General features: G+C 53.5%; 9 protein-coding genes across 9 annotated transcripts; 4 read left to right on the top strand and 5 right to left on the bottom strand.

Annotated features, from left to right (window-relative positions):
* Positions 1-211: 211 nt before the first annotated feature.
* Positions 212-4,482, bottom strand: acl2 (beta subunit of ATP citrate lyase). Its single transcript, XM_062878077.1, has 5 exons — positions 2,830-4,482; positions 2,268-2,727; positions 2,183-2,200; positions 1,631-1,805; positions 212-1,545 (listed from the first exon to the last, which is right to left on the bottom strand). The coding sequence occupies exons 2-5, from the start codon at positions 2,688-2,690 to the stop codon at positions 695-697; spliced, it is 1,467 nt and encodes a 488-aa protein (XP_062733909.1). The 5' UTR covers positions 2,691-2,727; positions 2,830-4,482; the 3' UTR covers positions 212-694.
* On the top strand, positions 3,749-7,315 carry acl1 (ATP citrate lyase subunit 1). Its single transcript, XM_062878076.1, has 2 exons — positions 3,749-5,356; positions 5,416-7,315. The coding sequence occupies exons 1-2, from the start codon at positions 4,883-4,885 to the stop codon at positions 6,946-6,948; spliced, it is 2,007 nt and encodes a 668-aa protein (XP_062733908.1). The 5' UTR covers positions 3,749-4,882; the 3' UTR covers positions 6,949-7,315.
* A 1,930-nt stretch (positions 7,316-9,245) lies between these two features.
* Positions 9,246-9,623, top strand: MRPL33 (39S ribosomal protein L33, mitochondrial; the record flags this gene model as incomplete). The annotated part of the gene is made up of 1 exon (XM_062878075.1): positions 9,246-9,623. The coding sequence occupies one exon, from the start codon at positions 9,246-9,248 to the stop codon at positions 9,621-9,623; it is 378 nt and encodes a 125-aa protein (XP_062733907.1).
* A 338-nt stretch (positions 9,624-9,961) lies between these two features.
* EAF3_2 (Esa1p-associated factor) lies at positions 9,962-12,502 on the bottom strand (the record flags this gene model as incomplete). The annotated part of the gene is made up of 4 exons (XM_062872536.1): positions 9,962-11,130; positions 11,193-11,302; positions 11,355-11,626; positions 11,819-12,502. The coding sequence occupies 4 exons, from the start codon at positions 12,500-12,502 to the stop codon at positions 10,958-10,960; spliced, it is 1,239 nt and encodes a 412-aa protein (XP_062733906.1). The 3' UTR covers positions 9,962-10,957.
* Positions 12,503-12,894: 392 nt separating this feature from the next.
* Positions 12,895-13,597, bottom strand: EAF3_1 (Esa1p-associated factor; the record flags this gene model as incomplete). Its single annotated transcript, XM_062872535.1, has 2 exons — positions 13,075-13,597; positions 12,895-12,942 (listed from the first exon to the last, which is right to left on the bottom strand). Exons 1-2 carry the CDS (start codon positions 13,495-13,497, stop codon positions 12,895-12,897), a joined length of 471 nt encoding a protein of 156 aa, XP_062733905.1. The 5' UTR covers positions 13,498-13,597.
* A 363-nt stretch (positions 13,598-13,960) lies between these two features.
* Positions 13,961-16,438, top strand: QC761_309265 (uncharacterized protein). The gene is made up of 2 exons (XM_062878074.1): positions 13,961-14,479; positions 14,549-16,438. Exons 1-2 carry the CDS (start codon positions 14,174-14,176, stop codon positions 14,810-14,812), a joined length of 570 nt encoding a protein of 189 aa, XP_062733904.1. The 5' UTR covers positions 13,961-14,173; the 3' UTR covers positions 14,813-16,438.
* Positions 14,986-17,060, bottom strand: QC761_309260 (uncharacterized protein). The gene is made up of 2 exons (XM_062878073.1): positions 15,987-17,060; positions 14,986-15,920 (listed from the first exon to the last, which is right to left on the bottom strand). The coding sequence occupies exons 1-2, from the start codon at positions 16,306-16,308 to the stop codon at positions 15,391-15,393; spliced, it is 852 nt and encodes a 283-aa protein (XP_062733903.1). The 5' UTR covers positions 16,309-17,060; the 3' UTR covers positions 14,986-15,390.
* On the top strand, positions 16,997-19,598 carry QC761_309250 (uncharacterized protein; the record flags this gene model as incomplete). Its single annotated transcript, XM_062878072.1, has 2 exons — positions 16,997-17,099; positions 17,151-19,598. The coding sequence occupies exons 1-2, from the start codon at positions 17,097-17,099 to the stop codon at positions 19,596-19,598; spliced, it is 2,451 nt and encodes an 816-aa protein (XP_062733902.1). The 5' UTR covers positions 16,997-17,096.
* Positions 19,599-19,908: 310 nt separating this feature from the next.
* Positions 19,909-21,765, bottom strand: TRM2 (tRNA(m5U54)methyltransferase; the record flags this gene model as incomplete). Its single annotated transcript, XM_062878071.1, has 1 exon — positions 19,909-21,765. The coding sequence occupies one exon, from the start codon at positions 21,763-21,765 to the stop codon at positions 19,909-19,911; it is 1,857 nt and encodes a 618-aa protein (XP_062733901.1).
* Positions 21,766-22,057: the final 292 nt, after the last annotated feature.

The following is a 22,057-nucleotide window of genomic DNA, read 5'->3' as shown; positions in this document are numbered from 1 at the left end:
GTCTTTTGTGGTATGCCTGAATCATATCTTACGTTTTCAATCTAACCTTGTTTATTTACAATTCTCTTATTGAAACCCTGATTTGGGATCGTGGGCGCAAAAGGTGTATTCACATGGTTCAGAGAACAAAGAGAGACACTTTTGGCTGACCTTGGGCCCATCCAAACATTCTCGGTTCCCTTGAATTTATAAAACCTAGGCATCAGTCTGGCACTCGACAACATCTTTCACATTTAAGCCTCGGGGAATCTTGGTTTCAAATATGAGAACCAAATCTAACTATTCAATGCCTCGCAAACTATGGATCATTGACCAAATCAAACACCACAGCAAGGCAATCCAAACAAACACTAGGAAGCGTACGTATTTCAACTTTTCCGCTCCATCTAGCTTGCCAGCCAAACAACAGAAAGATCCCAAAACAAAAACAGCAGCAACTAGTTACACTACATAGCGCTTCCTCGTTTTATTATACTTTCTAAACAAAGGGGTTTGTGACAAATAAAAAGAACCGTTTCCCTTTCCATTCTTATCCGTTCTCCCCTCCTACCCGCCCACCCGGCATGAAAGATGCGCCCCAATTACAAAAAAAGAAAACAGAAGAACACGGCAGAGAAGAGACTGGATAGACATGGAAGGGTGCTACCTAGGTCCTCAAAATGAATTTTTTATCATGACATTCATACTGACACATTTAAGCCTTGAACTCCTCGATACCGGCAGCCTCCCACTTGCCGGGGATGAGGGCAAGGGGCACGATACCGCTGACGTGCATCTCGGGGCCGAAGATCTTGGCCTGGAGGCCGAGTTCTTGTGTCGCGGCCTTCATGTTCTTGAGACCCTCCTGGTAGTTGGGGCCGGCACGACGGACCCAGATCTGGACGTTGTGCTCGTTGAGAGCCTTGGCGTACTCTCTGAGGGCCTTGATCACACCCTTGAAGGTGGAGGCAACGTTGGTGAAGTTGGCAATACCACCACCGATGAACAGGACCTTGCCCTTGTCGCTCAATGGCGCACGGAGCATAAGGTCGAGGACAGTGCGGGCATAGTGGTAGGTCTGGGACTCGGTGGGAGCACCAGAGTACTCACCATAGTTGGCAAGCTCGTCGGCGAAACCAGCAGAGGCAATGGCATCGGCGTAGACGACGGAAGCACCACCACCAGCGACCAGAGTCCAGATTCTGCCGTTGGGGTTGAGGACGGTAAGCTTGAGGGAAGCGCCAGTCTTCGCGTCTAGCTCAGCGATGTAAGCCTCCTCCTTGCTGAGCTCACGGCCGAAAGGAGCAGGGAACTCGATTGGGGGACCGGCGTCAATGTTGACGGAACCGTTGGCTGATGATGGGGCAGTGATGCCGAGAGCAGCTGGCGATCTGGCAATGGCCCACTTCACACCGCACTCGAAGTCGGCAGTCTGATCGAGCTTGGCAGCCAAGTCCAAGAAGTGAACGCTGGCGGAGGTGGCATCCTCGTTGGGAATGACCACAAGGGGGTTGATCTCCATGTATGTGAACTGGCAGTCAACATAGACGGCATAGAGACGGACAACTAGGGTTTCTTGGTAAGCAAATGCACGGCGGATAAGTCCCCCCCCACCCCCCAAACAAAAAAAAAATTAAGCTTGTCAACTTACTGAAGTCAACCAGGACATTGTGAAGACCCTTGGGGATCTTCTTCAGGAGAGTAGCGGCAATCTCCTCGTTGGAGGGGAACTCGGAGAGATCCACGGGGATGAGGATCTTCTCGGCCTTCTCGTCGACATCACCAACATCAACACCGCCCTCGTGGGTGAAGAGAATCCAGTCGCCCTGATATCATGGTCAGTTATAGGTTTCTTTTTGGAGTTGCATCGGTGTTGGAGCGGCGTGCACAAGCAACAGGTGCAAGTGAGACTTTGATGGCGCCAGATCCACAGCATAACCTGGTTTAGCCTTCCGCTCGTCCGGCTCGGTAGCCTGTATCAGGCGGCCCGCAACGCCAGGACCGGCATGAACGATCGCTGCAGATTATAAACCCCCAGAAAATCCCGGTGTTTGCATTCTGGCTTTGTTTTCTTCATCTGCCATGCGATTTTTCAACATCCGCATCCTGCGTTGACAACACCACCCTCAACGATTTCCGATTGGCGATTGGGGTTTTGCCAAGCCTGGCTTCATTCAATTGGAGATGCACACAACCAACTTACATCGCGGACTGAGTTGATCTAAGGGATGCGTTAGCGCCAAATTCCTCCGTTACGAAACACACCAACCAGCACGCGCCACACTTACGTTGATATAGTACTCGGTGTTGGCGGGGTGAGGCACAAAGGGCTCGACCAGGAATTGGCGGAGGACACCCTCGACATGCTCAACCTGCTGTGTCTTGCCAGCACGCTCAGCGATCCACGCCTTCGCCTCGGGCCATGTCTTGTTGAGAGCGAGAAGACCGCTCTTTCCACGGCGCTTGATCAGCTGATCGGGCTTCGCAACGAACTTGGCATCCGACTGGAGGAGCCACGGGTATGTGACCTCAGCCTGGTCAAGAACGGTAGAGACGTCCTGGTCCTCGGGAAAGTGAAGAGAGGCGAGTCTAGGAGGGGGGTTGTGCTTGGTAGGGGGAGGGAGAGTGCTGGGCTTGATCACAGGGGCGCGAGTGAGGTGATAGTTGATGATGGCCTTGCCATCGGCCTCGAGAATGCTTTTCGCCGACATGATGTGAGTGTGTGGTTGTTCCTTTCGTCTTCAGTTTCTTGAGAGTTTGCAGTGGTCAGCTTTGTGGCCCGATGAAAGTGAAGGAGGATGATGATGATGGAGGAGGCGGGAAACGCATTGAATGCGAGGGGTTGCTCACCTAAAGTTGATTGAGCTACCAAGCTTCTTCCCGAGTGGGTGGACTGGGCGAGTGCTCAAACGAGGGGCAGTTCGTTAAAGGGATGAGGACACCGGGAGAGAGAGGACGAGATGGAGGAGAATGTCGAAAAAAGGAGAGTGATTTGGAAAACGAGCAGCAACTAACTTCTTTCACTTGTTGCTCTGGGCGGGCACGCAAGGGAATGGGACCGTCGCCTCCTTGGGATTTGGGTTGGGGGGGATGGGCCAGAAAAAAGGTACCGATGTCCCGCCCGCCAAAAACAAGCCAAACCATTGGGGTTGGTGGGTTGAACCCAAGCGGGGCAGTTGTCCTGGGGGCGGTCAAGGGACCCGAGGTACCAATACTTCGGTGACACCTCCAGCTCCCAAGCCTACCTAGCTAGCCCCGTCGAGGGGGGGGACCCGACCGAACCCTGCATTCTGTCCATCCTGTCCTGTCTCTCCATCTCTCTCTTTCTCCCTCTCCTTTCTTTCCGCCCTCTTCACCTTGAGAACCAACCATCAAATCACTGAATCTCGATGGTTTTGAGTTTCTGGATCCTGTGGGAGGCACGCAGGCGGCGCAGAGCTACCTGACTGCGACGACAGTGGGACTTCTCGTCGTGAAACTGAGGTGCTGTTCGTGCAATAGGTGTGCGCAGTAAAGTGCATACGATACGTCCCTGGCAATGGCCCGACTGTCATCCATCTTCCATTCACCTCAGCGCATCTCGCCGAGGTCTGAGTCTCTGTCTGCGGCTGTGTATTCCCTGCATCACGGCGTCCGCAAGGCGGAGGGTGTTGGGGATCATCCGGCCCCGAACAGCAGCTCCCGTCCTCCTGGGGTCATCCTGTATCACGGGCTCCCGGGCTGACATCATGTCCTGTCCTGTCTCGAGCCTGACGGTCTGACGGGTGTCTCTCTTTTCTTTTTCTTTCCTTTGCTCACGACAGCAGCAACAGGTGTTCTGCCATCAGCCTGCCATGTGTACACGTCCGGCTCGGTCGGCCCTTAGCCTGCTTCAATGTGTATGATTGTGTGTGGGTGCGTGGGTGCCTGTAAAAATTAGCTGGATCTTTTACGACCTTCTCCTGTCCCCGCCCGCCGTTGCCGATCGGGCCCCGGTCTCCATACCGTCTCCAGGTCAGATCAAAGTTGATCCCGTCTCTTGAGAACGTGGGTATGGAGAGCTTATGGAGGTTACCCCGCGCTGGCAAGTGTTCTCGGCACTGTGTTCAGCAGGCCATGCCTGTTGACCTTGACCTTGAAGGACTGTCTCATATGTTCCTCCCATCTTTGATCTCTCTCTGTCTCATCATGGGAGCACGGTCGATTGTTGATGATGATAAAGAACATTTTGGAAGAGTGTCAGGGGCTTGGTGCCAGCGAAGATCGGATCATGCTGTGGCTCTGGTGGCTCCGGGCCGCGCAGGTACCTGTACATGGACCGCACCAGACCTTGCCAAGGGACGGCGGGGTCCACCTCGACCGCCCGCTGTCAAAGTTCGCTGGTCAGAAAAGCGCAGGTCTGGCTGGAATTGGTGAAAGTCCGCTGGGCGATCGGACATGATGCGACCAGGGGGTGCGAAAAAGAGTTGGGGAAACTGGCGGTGTTTGTTGGATGGTTGACCTGGTGTCGGTCCAATTAGCTGCAGCTAGCGCCCGCAACATTTCTTGGGATTCCAGCAAGCTAGCTGTCGCCAGGGCACTGCTTCACTAAACTGCGGAGCTCTCGCCCACCTCACGCCCTGCAGCTCTCGAGTAGCAGGTAAACCCCCCCCGAGAGCCCGTTCCGTCAACGAGAGAGGGACACAAGGACCGACAAAAAACCTCCCACCCAAAATCCAACCCACCTCGGCCACCACCCACCTCTCCTCTCCATCTTTTCAGAGAATCACTTTCTCCTTTCTCTCCTTTTCTGCCCTTCTACATTTCCACCATCACCCTCACCCTCCTCCCTCCTCCCCTCCTCTTGCTGTTTTCTTTTTCTCTTGTTCCAAGAAGGCAACAGAACCCACATCTTCACCGCAGCCAGACAGACACAGAACCCACCATGTCTCCCGCTGCCTCCAACGGCACCAATGGTGCGAATGGTGCTTCCAACCCAACTGGCGGTCTGTCTGCCAACGACAACATTCGCAGATTCGCTGCCCCCAGCAGGCCACTGAGCCCTCTCCCCGCCCACGCTCTCTTCAACGACAAGACGAGATGCTTCGTCTACGGCATGCAGCCCCGCGCCGTGCAGGGCATGCTCGATTTCGACTTCATCTGCAAGCGGGCGACCCCCTCCGTCGCCGGCATCATCTACACATTCGGCGGCCAGTTCGTCAGCAAGATGTACTGGGGCACCAGCGAGACTCTTCTCCCGGTCTACCAGGAGGTGCCCAAGGCCATTTCCAAGCACCCCGATGTTGATGTCGTTGTCAACTTTGCTTCCTCCCGCTCAGTCTACCAGTCCACCATGGAGCTGATGGAGTACCCCCAGATCAAGACCATTGCCATCATTGCTGAGGGTGTCCCCGAGCGTGTAAGTGTTTTCGTCTCAGCAGCGATTGGTCGAGAGACTGACGGTTTGGCTTCCTCCAGCGTGCTCGTGAGATCGCCCACATTGCCAAGAAGAAGGGCGTCACCATTATTGGCCCTGCCACCGTCGGTGGCATCAAGCCCGGCTGCTTCAAGATTGGTAACACTGGTGGTATGATGGACAACATTGTTGCTTCCAAGCTCTACCGCAAGGGTTCCGTTGGTTACGTTTCCAAGTCCGGTGGCATGTCCAACGAGCTCAACAACATTATTGCCAACAACACGGATGGTGTCTACGAGGGTGTGGCCATTGGTGGTGATCGGTACCCCGGCACCACCTTCATTGACCACCTCTTGCGTTACCAGGCCGATCCTGGGTGCAAGATCCTCGTCCTCCTTGGTGAGGTCGGTGGTGTCGAGGAGTACAAGGTCATTGATGCCGTCAAGCAGGGCATCATTACCAAGCCCATTGTCGCGTGGGCTATCGGTACCTGCGCCAGCATGTTCAAGACTGAGGTTCAGTTCGGCCACGCTGGTGCCTTTGCCAATTCTCAGCTCGAAACTGCCAAGATGAAGAACGAGAGCATGAGGGAGGCCGGTTTCTACGTCCCCGAGACCTTCGAGGACATGCCCGCTCTCCTCAGGCAGGTGTACGAGAAGCTCGTCAAGGAGGGCACCATCAAGCCCCAGCCCGAGCCCGTTGTGCCCAAGATCCCCATCGATTACTCGTGGGCCCAGGAGCTTGGTCTCATCCGCAAGCCCGCTGCCTTCATTTCCACCATTTCCGATGACCGTGGCCAGGAACTCCTCTACGCTGGTATGCCCATCTCGGACGTGTTCAGGGAAGATATCGGTATCGGTGGTGTCATGTCTCTGCTGTGGTTCCGCCGCCGCCTCCCACCATACGCCTCCAAGTTCTTGGAGATGGTCCTCATGCTTACCGCTGACCACGGCCCCGCCGTGTCGGGTGCCATGAACACCATCATCACCACCCGTGCCGGTAAGGACCTGATCAGCGCTCTCGTCTCTGGTCTCCTCACCATCGGTTCTCGTTTCGGCGGTGCCCTTGACGGTGCCGCCGAGGAGTTCACCAAGGCCTTTGACAAGGGCCTCAGCCCCCGTGAGTTCGTCGACAGCATGCGCAAGGCGAACAAGCTCATTCCCGGTATTGGTCACCGTGTCAAGTCCCGCAACAACCCCGATTTGCGTGTGGAGCTCGTCAAGGAGTACGTCAAGGCCAAGTTCCCCAACCACAAGCTTCTCGACTATGCGCTCGCCGTCGAGACCGTCACCACCTCCAAGAAGGACAACCTCATTCTCAACGTCGACGGCTGCATTGCCGTCTGCTTCGTGGACCTGGTCAGAAACTGCGGTGCCTTCACCGCCGAGGAGGCCGAGGACTACCTCGGCATGGGTGTGCTCAACGGTCTCTTTGTTCTTGGTCGCAGCATTGGTCTTATTGCCCACTACCTCGATCAGAAGAGACTGCGCACTGGCCTCTACCGCCATCCTTGGGATGATATCACCTACCTTCTTCCTTCCCTCCAGCAGTCTGGTCCTCCAGGCGCCGAGGGCCGTGTTGAGGTGCAGATGTAAGCGGTTTTTGGGCATTGTTAGACAAATCAAAAGTTGGCGCGCAAACGGACATGGGTTTAGAGGAAACTACACGTTTTTTTACGTCAACGAATGGAATTATTTGGTCATGATTTTATTTTTTTTATTATTTTCTTTTGAACTCTGTATTGTCTGATGTCTTTTCGTCTTTTGTTTGCTATCCATGCAACATGTGGAAAAGATGCTAGACATTGGGGGGGTTGTGTACGGATGGGTGGTGGGGACGGTCATGGATGGGAAATCAAGGGATGGGATTTGAACACCTCTTGTTGTGATTTTTTATTTACATAGCTAAGCACTTTAATGAAGATATGGAAGTGATTTGTTGCTGTACTTGGTTTACCGTGAGAGATTTTGTGCTTGTGATGGTCCATGATTTTCGTCCGAAAGTGTATCTTCATGAATACCATCCCTGAGTGAATACCATCCCTCCGTGAACGGTTGCGCCAGGGTACTCGAGATGGCAATTCCCAAGCAAGCTGGGAGTCAATTCCGTCCCTGCTTGTTGTGACTATTTGGAAGAGTGGGACATGCACAGTACCTCTGTCCCCCGATATGCATGGTGATGAGATGGGGACCTGCTGTATTGGACATGATGCCCGTCATCCCGCAGAGCCTTGCCTCGTGGTATGCAGCTCCGGTGTCATGATAGTCACTGCCTGCCCACATGGGACCAGGGTGAACTTCACATGCTCCTTATCTTGACTATGTTCTCGGGCTGTTCCTGCAGCTTGCATTGCGTCTGGGTCCAACATTCAGGAGGTACATCCTCCACATGGCGAACTAGGGGATTATAACGAAAGAGGAATGTGTGTCGACATGTTTTACATTTTGTTGCTATGGTGGTGAGTGAAGTTGCATCTCATGTACGCCAAGGTTCTGGAAACGCAGTGAAGATGCTTGCTCGAGAAAGGTTGAGGCTAGTGATGTAGTATTTGGAATTGGCTTTTGACGATGCGGGTGAGCGGCCTTCTTGGCTTTGGGATGGCGCCCTCGATCAAGGATATCAAGATCGTGGGGGTCTCTGTCTCCCTTATTCTGTGTAGATTTGGAATTCTGGACTTCAACTTTCCCCATTCTGTTCAATCATTGCAAACACAACGCCAAGTTGATACCCACGATTCTGATGTCGATAAGTGGTGGTGATGTTACAATGGCGGGGGTCGTTTGAGAGCTCACCTCCTATGGTTGGATAGATTTCCTGGCTGGAACTACTGTCCACTGACAAATGTTGAAATGCCGGCTTGGACGGCCAGCCAGACAGACAAACAAACAATCAGACAGACAGACAGACAGACAGACGAGCTGTTGCCAATTTTGGCGGTTAGGATTTGGCTTGGATGAATGTTTCCCCTTCTCGCATCCAGGTGGAACCGCAAGCTTTCCTTGGGTTGTTGGTTGTTCCAGGGTCTCGTGTTGAATGGAACCTGCGGAGTTGTGCTTTGTGTCAAAACAACTCGAAAGTAGCTGTACATACCAATGTACTGGTACTTTGTCGTCGGCCTCAAAGCTACCTACCCGCAAAGGAGCTGAATCGCCGAACTGCCCGGGGGACGGGAATGCTGGTGATGGTGGTGGTTGGTGGGTGGGTGTGTACTCCGTGTAACCCAAGCCCCATGGATTTCCTCACCATTCTCTGATCGTTGCAATCTAATCTCATTCTCCTCATCCTCAGCATTGCTAAAAAGTCCTCGGCTCGGTCGGGTCGGAACCATCTGACATCCGTACCATCCTCACTGACGGAGCTTCCGGCGGCGGTGCCAAGTCCTTTCAAGCTGGGCACCTTGAGAACTTGGAAGCGGGAGCTATAGTGGGGAACCTTGAACCCCCCACCAAAAGCTCCGGTCCCAAAAGGCGGAAAAGCCCGGCAGAATTTCTTCCGTGGTTTTTGAGTTTGGGCGGCTCCGGGGTTGGGGTTGGACTGGGATGGGTAGGCCTTGGCATGAATCGCTGATTGACCCAGCTATCGCGACTGTTTTGCTGCCGATTCCGAAGATTGTCAGTTCGTCAACGAAGGTCCGAAGAGGTAGTAAATCACACGAGTCGAGTCGGAGATTGGGTTTGCGCCGCTGGTCGATAGCTTGTTGAGAAGGAGAAGAAGGAAACAAGGAGATAACAAAAAGGTTTGTTCTTGTCCTCGTCGAGCAACCGGCTTTTTGACTCCCCAGATCTGGATGGGGATTCACACCTCGGAGAGAACACCCTACCAATTTCCCTTCCCGTTCCAGAACGCAAGCTAACCCCTCCCAGCTCCCACAGCCACACATCCCACCGCCATCATGTCCTACTTCCGCATAACCCTCCACCGCTCAGCCATCGGCCTCCCCCAGCGCACCCGCGACGTGTTATCTGCTCTCGGCCTCCACAAGCGCTCCCAGACCGTCTACCACCCCGTCGAGCCCCAATTCGCAGGCATGATCATGAAAGTGAAAGAACTCGTCAAAGTCGCCGAGGTCGACCGCAAGCTGGAAAAGTGGGAGGTCAAGGCTGAGAGGAGACCCGACAGCGGCTTCTACTTGGAAAAAATGGCGCCGAGGATGGAGGATGGGGGGCAAAAGATTGGGTCGAGGGTTTTGGCTAGACTTCGGGGGGAGGAGAGCGGGGAGATGACAGTTGAGGGGGTTAGGACTGAGGGGGGTGGACAGGTTAGATTATGAATGGGGGATGAAAGGGGGAGGAAAGGGAAGGGAAGGGAAGGGAAGGGGTATAGGGGGGAAGGGAATGTATGATATTGTTAGGGGATACCAAAAGGGAAATAAAGGAAAATGAACGCATGACAATACCGCTCGAATACGTGATGTCGGAGTTGGAGGTGAGAGGAGAGTTCATCAAATGGGTGCTCTCCAGAGATGCCACCAACACATTGACACATTACCAACTCGTATACCTAACCTCTCTTCAACCCCCAAAGAGACCAGTAAAAACCACATCAAAACCACAAGCAAAAGCCAGCACAAAGCACGTCACATCACCATCACCACACCCCAACAAATAATAATTGAGAACAGTCTCTTATAATTCGCCTCTTCCCTACCCTTCTATAAAAAAAATCCCAAGAACCCCGAAAGCCACAGCAAGTTTTCCCAAGTAAGTCCAAGCTCACCCTTGTACCCTCCTTGTCCACCAACCACAGCTTCCCTGGCTCCTATCAAATGCTTCTTTCTGAGTGAATAAAACCGAGACCTTTCCCTCTGATTGACCTGTCGAAAACGAAAAACTGGCCTTATTTTTGCCTCACGGCTTGCTTGCCCAGTCATGATGAGCTGATGATTACCTGGATCCTAAAAGTGTACAATAGTCGAAAACAAAAAAAAAAAAAGAAAAAAAAAAAAGACAACCCAACCCTTCCCAGAGAACCACCCAGTTGATATCAATCCTAAACCCCCTTGAACAACGGAAAAATGAAGCCCAGAGAGAAAAAGGAAGAAAATGTCGCTTGGTGAAATTAAAAACTCGGGCTTTTGTGTTGTGCAGTGTGTAGAAGACGTTGTGGTGTGCAGTGTGATGAATTGATTGACGAAGAAGTCTTTCCCTCTCTACCTCTCTCTTCTTCCCTGACCATCCTAGTCGCATCTAACCAGAGTGGCAGATCTTTCGGATATTAATCAAGGAAAAAGAGCGGCCAAGCTACACCGAAGTGAAGCAGATATGTCCAGAGGAATTTGTGGAGGAAAAACTCAAGTTTGTGTGGTGATACAGTAGATATCTCTGATGTCGAAATCGAGATGGTGACTTTGATAAGTGATGAAGAGCGAACAAGGCTTTTGCCCGTGGGTAGCAAGTAAAATACCAAAGAAAAAGCCGATGTCGGTTGCTGATACCCTCACTCAAGTGGCTAACCCGACGACTGCCTCTTCAGCCGTATCCATCGCTGTCATGCCAGACGCTTGCACCTCTGCATCGCAATCATCTAATCCGATGAGTCGGGCGAGCTGAGCTCCGACAGGGTCGACGACGCCGCGCTAGGGGATGCAAAAGGAGGAGCATTATCCTAAGTGCTCTTCGCCGCATCCACGTAGTCATTGCCGGGCTGCTCGTACTCGTTGACGAAGTAGCGAGAATGCTGACGGGAGAACCACTTTGTGAACGTCTCCAGCTCCTCGCGGAGGCGGTTGACGGACTGCTGATCCATGTTGGTCTGCGCGATAAGCTCGGGAAGCGAGACTGTATACGGGATGTGGTTAGCACGCTCCTCAATTGTGCAGGAGTGTAGGAAGAAAACATACCAAGGAGACGAGCCAGGTGCTCAGCACCGTAGGTGTCGCTGGCACAAGTGTGGTTGGGGTCGGATGAGTTCCACAACTGGTGCATCTCATGGTATTGGCCACGCTCGAATCTACGATATCAGTCAGTCGACGGCCTACCAAAGAGCTCAAAGAATGACATGCCTGTAGAGCAGAATGCGGCCCAAGCAGCGATCAAAGTACTCGCGGAGACCCGAAACAGTCTCGTCCAAGATGTCATAGGCAGATGAACCCTCCTCACGGTGAGAGCGCTCGTAGGCGAGATAGTCGTCCAGAATCTCGCTGACGGGATGAGCGTGGGGCAGGGGCACCAGCTGCTGGTTCTTGGTGACGTTCTCCCAGTCATCGACCAAGAGAGCCTTCATGTGGTCGGGGAGAGGGATATTGATCGAGGGGCGGTTGTGGAAGTTGTCCTCCTATGTAACATGTTAGCTTGCTGTATATTTCAAAAATCAAACCAAACCAAAGAAGCGCCCTGCCACTGGACACAGGATGTGCTATCAATCCACTCGGATCGATAGTTTGGACGAATGATAAAGAAAAAGCTAAAGTTTGTATCCTTCCAACGCTTGTGTCGAAGGCAGTCGTCATGACTGTTAGAAACATACAGAATCGGGAATCAACCGATAAGCCCTGGGGGCCAACACCTTGTCCGAAGAGATAAACCAGCCACGAGGAACAGCAAAAACCCGCTCAAAGGCAAGCGGGGAGGTGTCCTCGCTAACCTCGTCGACTACTTCCCCGCAGGACAGAATGAACTGCTGGATGTTGAACACCATCCTCTGGAGCTTGCAATGAAAAACTCGGGTCGCTTGTTCGAACTTCAAGAGGGTGTCGGCAGCACCAGGCTGCCCAGACTTGAAGTGAGGCACCCGGTCCGGGTATCGAACCTCGGCAGGGAGTCCGGCGAGGGGGGGGTTGAAGCTGGGGTCGATATACTCCCAGTTGCGCTCAATCTGCGCCATTGCCTGTGGGGGTACGCCCTGCTGTCTTGCCTTGAGAATCTTGGGGTGATTGATGCCAATCTTGCCCTTGTCGAAGCGCTGAGACTTCATCACGTAGCAATCATCAAAATTGATGCGGCCGTTTTTAACATAGACCGAAGTCGCAGGGGTTGGAAGCACAGTAAGGTTGTCGTGCAAGTCAGCTTCAGCAGCGTACCGCGCAAGCTTTTCCTCAATTGTCTCATCTTCCTTTGGCTGGATCATCTTTGCTTTGGTGGCTCGAGTGACTCGAGTGGTTGGGGCAGGCCGAGGAGGGACGACGCGAGTTGATCTGCGAAGAGGAGGCATTGCAGCGGCGGATCACAACAATTTGTAGATATTTGTACGTGTGTTTGAAAATTGCTCCTTTCGCCGCCGAGATGTGCCGATGTCGTGGTCCTGCGACTGAGGGTATTGTGCTGGGAAAAGGTCCGCAATGCCGAGATTGGAGATTGGTGGGTGTGAATTGTTCAAGAAGATGTAGTCGGCGAGGGCTGGCTTGAAAAGGCTGGACAGTCGCAGAGGGAGCAATGCCATGCTACTATTGTGTGCGGTGCTGAACGCGGGTCCTATTGTGAGGAGAACACCAGAGAGTGACCCTCCTTATTCACCCACAGTCGAATGTTTGTTGCTCTGATCCCCCCGGCCCAGTGTTGATTCACCAAATCTCTTTCGTCCCAACTCCAAGTAATACCTCCAAGTTATGCTTCAAAAGTGATGTCCTGGGCAGTCGACCACCCATGAAAGCTCTCCTCCAGAATTCAAGATATTGTGTTTCAAGAGGCAGATGGTTGTGTGTGTAAAATGCAAAAAGAAAGACACCCGGCCCAACTGTGTCGCAGAAAGACAAACAATGTAAGCAAATGCAAATGCCAACTCACCTGTTCAAGATCATAATCACGAGCACGTCTCTGATTGCCTCGCCCGCTGGCCGTCGTCGCCCCCTGCTGGGTACGCTCCTCACTGCCACGAGCAGAACTCATGTCGGAACCACCGGTGCGAGCAGCAGTCGTTCCCTTCTTAGGTCCCTTCGATTTGCCGGACTGGAGGTTCTTGTACTGGGCCATGAGTTGCGAAGCCAGCTCCTTGTTCTCGTCTGTGAATTTGCGAACGCGGTCCTGCGGGACCCAGTCATCCCAGCTGGACTTCCAGCCCTTGTAGTGAATTTTGTACTGCCAGCCGTCACTATTGTCGGCGGCCTGAACGTCGAGGATTTTGGCCTCGTACAGCATCTCCATGTGGAAGCAGAGGACCCGCTCATCCTTGACAAAGGGAGCCTGGGTGGCTTTGGATGGAGCCATCATGCAAAATTCTAGTCTTCCTTTTGCGCCAGAGGTCTTGATCGCGTCAAAAATATCGATAGACAACTAAATAGGCGTCAATAAAAATGAATGAAGCGACCAGTGAGATTCATCAAGGGGTGTGGTTACCGTCTCGCTCTCTCTCTCTCTCTCTCTCTCTCAACAAAAAAAATAGTCGACAACTAAGCAGCCCAGAAAATGCTCGGCGGCGAGGGGAGCAAGTCGAAAACACGCAGTATCTGCGGGTCCTTGGTTAGAGTTTGTGAGATCTCGGTGTCGGCAGTTTGTCGACGATAAGTGAATGAAAAGTCAGGATGATTTGGGTGTTTGGCTCTTGACAACAGCCAGGGATGGGAGTTGATAGATAGGAACCAAGGATCTCTGAGAGCACGGATCACGGGAACACGCGAAGCAGCAACCCCCCTAGCGCCTCTCAGCGACTTCCTTCAGCCTGCAGCAAGCCACTTTACGCGTCATTCAAACTCATATCCATGCTTCTACAACAGTCTAACTCATTCGATACTGACATAGACTCATCACACCATCTATCCACCTTACAACCCTCTCATCAAACATAATATTCCCAGCTGCCAACCTCACACCAATCACCACCCATCATCTCACTCATCAATCCCACTCATCATCTCACCACCACACATCTCACAAACAAAAACAAAAAATGCCCCCCATCACCGAAACCACCATCCTAACAAACTACCTCCTCATCCCCGCCCAACTCCCCGCCATCATCTCCCTCCAAGAATTCACCTCCCTCTTCCCCAAACCCATGCAACACTCTACCCATATCCGCACCCTCTACCGCGACCTCCAATCCCAACGCAACACCCTCCTCGACACCATATCCGAAGAAATCTCGTCCCAAGCCCGTCAAGGCAAAGCCCTGCGGCGCCACGTCCTAAAAGCCGGGCGTGAAGCCCAAGCTCAAGCACAAGAGCAAGACGACGAGATTGACATTGAAAGAATGGTTAGTTTCACCTCCCCACCCCCAAACACATATAATAACTAACCGGCCCCCCCCTCTCCTCCAAAAAAGCTGGGTACCCTCCCCCCCTCCCAAAACAAAAACCACACCCTCCAATCCATCCTCCCCCCCCTCCAGGACGCCATCTCCGAACTCGAATCCCAGCTCCAGCTCCTCCGATCCGAGGAAGCCTCCCTGCTGGCGTCCGTCCAGAAAACTGTCGGCGATCTCAGCGATCTCCGCTACGGCCGTCTGGCAAACCCCAAACTGCCCGAGCAGGTCTTGGAGGGGTTGCAAGGGCTGCAAGAGACGTGCAAAGACAAGAACCGATCATGAATTTTTGAAGAACAAGTTTCTCTACATATTTCGTAGATGAGCAGCACGCACGCCCTGACACCTAACCCCCCACCTCACCCTGCCCCCAAAATAATTGGCACACAACTAGGTTGGTTAACCCATGTTATACTGCAAACTACAGCTTGAAGGATAATCAATAGGCCTTTAAAGATAATCAAAGGGCCTTTAAAGACAATGAAATGGGCCTTTAAAATGTTTAAAAGTCCTATTAATTTACTTTCGAGGCATGGTTTACAACATCACAGGGGCCAACTTACTTTTTGCTGTGTCAATCATTTTGTGGGCAGGGTGTTCCCCCCTAAAAAGTGCGCTCCTGTCTCAGATAAAAACGATTTCCATTTCCATCGCCCACCAGATCCCATATTTCCCAGCCTCTGATATAAAAATAAAATAAAAAAGAGAGAGAAGCAAAAAGAAACAAGAAACCCCAAACGCTATGTTTCCAGCGCTGCTCTCTTCAGGGACACACTATTACACACACCCCACTACCATAAAACTACCCTTTCAAACACCAGCTACTACTCCTTTCCTACCAACAAACCCCTTACTCTCTCTCCTTATGACCGAGCATCCCCAGGCGCAGCCCCCCTCGGCGCAGCAGCAGCAGGGGCACCCGCACCAGCCCTCGGACCCCCAGCCATGCCCTCGACCCTCTTGTTCATCATCGACCTCGAAACAAAGCTCACGCCCAACATCATAACCCAGCTCGGCACAGCATTCAACCCCCAGAAAAACCACCCCAGCGGCACCGCGAGGCCATTCTTGGCAAAAAACCCATCAATAGGGTGAAAGTAGCTGTCGCTCTCCACCTTGGTCCACTCCTCCTTGGGAGCCACATACGCGTCGACAATGTCCTGCGAGGTCACAGTCGTCGTATTGAGGCGCTTGACGTACAGCCCTGTCTCGGTAGGGGCAGGGAGAATCTCAAACAGCCAGATCACGCCCGTGGAGGCAGACCAAGAGTTGCAGAGGACAGGCTCGTCGTCGCAGTTCACACTGGCAAGGTGGAGATTATCGGGGGTTGGTTTGAGAGAGGCGAGTTTAAGTGCCGATTGGGAAAAGGCCGTGTCGAGTTTGTCGCAGCGGCCTGGAAATTTCATAGGGGTCAGTTGGTTGTAGTTTGGGGACAGAGAGTGGAAAAGGGGCGCATTACCAAAGCAAGTCTTGTTCCCGCCCGTGATGAGCACCAGCCACTCCTCGGGAATGGTAGCCTCGGCGTGGACGGGGGCGTAAAGCGTGTCCTTCCAGTTGGCCAGAGTCAAGGTGTCGATTTTCTTGGGTTCTACCGTCTTGCTCTTGGGCTTGGGGATGGGTACTTGGACGTTGTCGGCCGCTTCGGGGATGCCCGCGCTGCCGGAGAAGCTGGAGAGGAAGTTTTGGAATTTGGCTTTGTATTGCTCAAAGGGGGACTCGGCGGCGGCGGCGGAGAGGGGGCCGAGGGCCGCGAGGGCCGCGGTTGCTGTTGAGAAGCGCATTGTTTGTGATGTGTATTTGTGTGTGTGGGTGGATTACCAATTACTCGTCTCGGTGAACCAAAAACGATGACTGCAACAGTGTCGCTAGAAATGATGGAAGCAGAAGTGTGGCCCTTTCTTGACAGCTGTCCACGAGAGAAGATGGCGCAAAAAGTCTGAGAAAGATGATGGGAGGGAAAGGTGAGGTGTGGAGGAGGAGGAGGAGGAGGAGCCAGGAATGAGGGGTGGTCTGACGTGCAGAGAGGAGAAGATGGAGAAAACAAGCAGCGGCCTGGTAAAAGTCACACCTTCTTCTCGACGGAAAACAAAGAAGAAGAGCTCGTCGCAAATGGGGATCGCGAAAAGATGGAGATGTGGTGAAACTACCCTTGTTCCGGTCTGGTCCCCTGATGGACGCGTGCCCTGTCTAGTCTAGCCTCGCTTGTTTAATATTACGAATGTTGGGATATCTTCACTGTGACCCTGAACAGAGTTGTTGGTAAAAAGGTGTCATGACCAGTTAAGCCTGTTTCGGTTAAAGATAGGACAGCAACTTGTCTCGCGACGGTCCGCCAGCTTGGGGTAATCAGCTGTCCGCCGGGCAACAAAGTGCATGGGGCAATAGAACTCCAGCCACACATGGCAGGGACAGGGGGGGCTGCGCGGTGGGGTCGAGATTTGGTACAGTCGCGTCACAAGCTGTGGCTGTTGCGCTTCGAGGGGCTTGAAGAATCAACGTAGCACAGCAAATCCGTTTACAAACACCAGCAAACAGATATTGAGCCGGCGCTTGGCTATTTTCCATCATTATGGTGTGTATTGTTTTTTTCAGTGTCAAAGTCAATTGCTAATTCCCAGAATAGGCGCCGGACGAACCAAATCAAAAGCGCATGCGCGGTCGCCCAGCAGGCGCGTCGAAGCCCGACGAGGACGTGTCCCTACGTGAAGGAGAAGCTGTTTTGCAGGCCAATCGTAATGACAACGCCGAGGTTCGAACGACAACAAAGAGACGAGGCAGAACACGAAAGAACGATGATTCATCACCCGAAGAGCCTGCGCCAGAGCCATCACCAGCGCCAGAGGGGGCACCAAAACGAAAGGGTAGACCAAAGAAAAATGCCGAAACGGCGGGGGCGGGTGAAGGCTCGATAGCCGAAGAACAATCGACTCCGCCGACAGATACTTTGGAAGCAGCACCAAAGAGGAGAGATCGGCCAGCGAGAGCCCGAGAAGTTGAGCCGGAAACCGAGGAAACTGCGACTCAGACCGAAGAAATCTCGAGTACGGAGCCGAAGAAACGGGGGCGGAAAGCTCGATCAGGACTGGCTGAGGAAGTGGTAGAGGAGGCGAGCACGGAGGTCGATGAATCAGCAGCCACAGCACCACAGAGACGAGGGCGCCCCGGTCGGACAAAAGAGGCCGAACCAGGTCAGGAATCCCTCGTTGAAGAGGCTGAAGCGTCAACAGCAACAGAGCCCAAGAGAAGAAGGCGTCCAGCACGAATTCAAGAGATCAAGCAACCAGCAGGAGAGACAAGTGTTGTTGCGGAGGCCGAGGAAACATCAGACCCGGCACTCAAGAGAAGAGGGCGACCTGCTCGATCTGAACTAGAAGCAGATCCAACCACCGAGGAGACGGAAGAATCAGCAGAAATAGCACCCAAGAGACGAGGACGGCCGGCACGGGCACAGGAGGCTGAACATGAGGAAGAAGCGACGGTTGAGGAAGTAGAAGAGCTGGCCGAGAAAGCGCCCAAGAAAAGAGGGCGCAAAGCAAAAGCTCCGGAATCCGAAAAGGAACCCGAACAAGCAGCAGCGGCGGCACCCGAAGGGGCGCCAAGTACCGGGCGAAAGAGAGGACGTCCAGCAAAGAGTCATGATGTCGAACCAGAGGAGCCAGAGTCTACTGAGACCAGGCCACGAAAGAGAGCCAAAGCAGCTGGAAATGCTGAGGAGCAGGAACAGCAAGAAGAGCCAAAAGCAAGGGGCCGGCCTGGCAAGAACCAAGCTCCCGCATCTCAGGAAGATACAGAAATGAGAGATGCAGAGCCAGCAGAGACCGACGGCAGACGACGCAGGAAAGGTCGAGGCTCCAACGAGGACGAGTCTCGCGAAGAGGCTGCCGCAGAGCCTGAGTCTCAACAAAAGGGTAAAAGCGCCAAGAACGCTTCGAAATCCAGGGGCAGACCCGGTCGCGTGGTTGGACAAGAGGAAGAAGACGCCCAAGACGAAAGCCAGCCCTCTGCTCGCCAACGAGGCAGAGGCAGAAAAAGCGCCGAAACAGCTGCTGAGCCATCCCCTCAGCCGTCGGAGCCGCAGAAGCGATCCAAGAAAGGACCTAGAGCGACCCTAGTTGAAATTTCCGTCTCTGAAGCTCAAAACCAAACCACCAACCATAGGCCCTCCAAAAAGAAGGACCGTCCTCAACCTCAACCCCAACCCCAACCCGAGACCGAACAAGAAGAAGAAGAAGAACAAGAACCCACTGACCCCCTATCCTCAGCCCCATACCGGCACCTCGCCCCCAAAACCCTCCACATCCCCCGCTCCACCATCCGCTCGAAATGGACACCTCTAGACCAACCCGCCATCTCAACAATCGACAGCCTCATCCTTGACTCGTACATCCCCATCCTTGAGTCGATCGGAGGTAACAACACGGCGAGGTACACCGCCTCGCAAACGATCCTCCGGACTTTTGCCGGTAGACTGCATTCTAAACTGGTAAAAGGGATCCCTTTTCCTCCGGCGACGATCGGGACGAAGACGACAAAGGGGGTGGCGATTTCTGCACAGGAGGCAGAGGTTAATTTTGAAAAGGTGATTGATGCGAGCAGGCATTTGGAGAGGCAGCTGGAGCCGTTGGTGCATAGCGTTGAGGTTTTGAGACGGGAGAAGGAGAGGGAGGAGGCGGGGTTGGAGAGGGATTATAGGGATCTGAGGCGGTTGGAGGAGAATGCGAGGGCGCAGGCTAGGGGGTGGAGGGAGAGGGGGAGGAGGGATCATGTGCTTGCTCCTGGGCGGAGGGAACGGGCTGCCGGTCAGGGTGAGGCGGGTGGGGAGAAGGGGTTGGAGGTTGTGAAGAGGGAAAGGGTGGAGGTGAAGGGGAGAGTCTTTGAGGAGATTGAGGAGGGGGAGGAGGAGGTGATGGGGTTGGCGAGGCAGATTGGGAGTCATATGGAGAGTTTGAGGGGGAATTTGGGGCAGATTGAAGGGGTCGTGCCGGCTATACAGAAGTCGAAAGCGGTGCTGCAGGGGGTGCTTGGGAGGTATTTGAGTGAGGGGGAGTATGAAGGGGTTGTGCTTGGGTAAAAGGACTGTGTGTGTGTGGGAAAGGAGTTGAATTGTTGGGTTTGTCAGGGCTCTTGTAAGGGATAGGATTATGATTATGAAAGGACGATACCCCGGTGTATAGCTACAGACGTGGATACCATGCATGGCGTGCTAGAAATGAAATATTGCAGTCAATCCACTATGAGGAATGAGACTCTGCGCAAGTAGTTCAACTGAACGAAACCTCAGTGTGGAATACACAACTCAAGACCACACATCTCTCATGAACAATAACACAAAAACAACAAAGCTTTTATTTGTAACCCCACAATCCCACCCCTACATCCATCTACCTCTCCTCAACCCTGTTCAACACCGCCACCCCCTCAACGTGAGCCGTCTGCGGAAAAAAGTCAAACCCCCTCAAGCTCTCAATCTCATACCTCGTCTTTTTCCTCTCTGTCCCGTCCGTCTCCTCCGTATCATCAACAACCCCCTCCACCTCCCCCCTAACCAAAACCCCCACATCCCTCGCCTGCGTGTGCACATTACAGCTCACATAAACAACCCTTCTCGGCCCAAACCTCAGCAGCTGGCTCAAAAAGCTAGCGTCACACCCCTTCCTCGGCGGATCCAGCACCACAACCGTCTCATCCGGGTTATACCCCTCCACACTCTTGAACAGCTCCGGCGCGTCGGCAGCAATGAATTTGCACTGCCCCTCGTCCAGATTGTTCAGCTTTGCATTCTTCCTAGCATAAGCGATCGAGCCCTCGGCAATGTCAATCCCGATGCTCCCCCCCGGAAACAAAGCTGATTGCGTGATGGTGAAAAGCCCCGAGCCCGAGTAGGCGTCAATGAGGTACTTTATCCCCTCCTTATTGGCAGGAGGCAAAATGTGATCTCTAATGTACTGCGTAAAGGGCGACAAGATGGAATTGTTGTTCTGAAAAAACGAACCGGCCGGGTTGGTGAAGATGAAGTCGTCAATGTACTCGGTGCTCGTGGCGTTGTTGTCCGTGATGTGAGTCTTGTAGTCGGTGTACCCTGGCGTCCGGACAACGACCGCATCGGAGGGAATGTCAGAGGGCGCATCACCCCCGGCGGGAACTCGGATCGTGTTTTCCCGCAGGAGAATCGTGGCGCCATTGGAGTATTTCGAGAACTCGGTCTTCATCCGCTCACGCTCGGCCGTGAGACCCTTCCTCACGGCGGGGGTGGCGATGGGGCAGTCTTCAATGTCCATTACCTTGCGGGCTGACTTGGGGGTGAAGCCTATCGGTGGGCAAGACTCGAGATGCTTCTTCGGGCCGCGGCGGGGGTTGTTCCAGGGCCCGTCGAAGTGAGGGGTGAGCTTGGTGCGGTAGTTGTACTGCAGAGGGGAGCCGATGGTGTCCAAAATCTCGGGGACGAGCTCGGGGGTGAGCTGGGAGAAGTTCTTGTAGGCCTTGACGACAGTCTCCCTCTTGATCCGGAGCTGTTCGGCGTAGTCGAGCATTTGGAACTGGCAGCCGGAGCACTTGGAGAAGTACTCGCACTGGATGCGGCTGTCGTCGCGGAGGGGAGAGGGGTCGACCACAGAAATGAAGTCGGCGACGGTGTGGGTTTCTTCGTGGCGGTAGGCCTTGACCGTGACCATATCTCCCGGAACGGCGAACGGGACGACATAGATGCGATCAGAGCCCTTCATCTTTGCCAGGCCGTCACCGGTGGAAGACAATGCCACAACTTCGACAAGAACTTCGCTCCCCTGCTCTGGCAAATTTTCCTCCTCGGCGGCAGCTTCTTCACCCTCAGCACCCTCGGCGGCCTCGTTCCTGCTCTTGGCCATCAGAGCCTCGATATCAAGCCGGAGGACCTCATCGTGTCCACCCTCGGCAGGCGGCTTCGCCTTCTTGCCCTTCTTCTTGAACTTGCCACCACGTCCACCCTTTCCACCGCCGCCTTGGCCGTTCTGAAATGGTCTCTTTCCTGTCTGCTGCTTCTGTTGCTGATGTTGGAGCTTGTAGCTGTCGATCTGCTGGACTCCTTCACCACCCCCAGCCGCGGCAGGTGCCGACGTGGAAGCCATTTTGACACCGGTCGAGGTTGTGAAGCAGAATCTGGTTGAATATGATTGGCTGCTATAGCGCAGCGAGGCTGCAGTTTTGAAAAAAGTGCCGAGAGAAGGTCCCTTCGAAAAAACTCTGATGGCACCGAATCGCATGAGATTTTTGTGTGCTGCTGGTTTAGCGATAAATCCGAGCCCCGGTTGATCTTTTGCGATGAGTTCGTCTGAATTTGCATGTACCTGCAGAAGGCAGGATTGTGATTTGTGGTCGAGGCAAGTTTCCTCTTCGAGTTTGGATATGAGTTTGAGATGAGAAATGCAGAGTTTACCTACCAGTCAGTGGTTGAAACCTCGGTGCGTGCACGGACCATTCCTGATCTAGATGTCACCCCTGATCCCTTCATTCACTGCAATCAATGTCCCAAGGATGAGATGTGAACAAAATCAA

Source organism: Podospora bellae-mahoneyi, chromosome 3, assembly GCF_035222275.1.
Source record: "Podospora bellae-mahoneyi strain CBS 112042 chromosome 3, whole genome shotgun sequence".
NCBI lineage: Eukaryota > Fungi > Ascomycota > Sordariomycetes > Sordariales > Podosporaceae > Podospora > Podospora bellae-mahoneyi.
The sequence above is the reverse complement of the archived record's forward strand: the minus strand, read 5'-3'. Positions and strand labels throughout refer to the sequence as shown.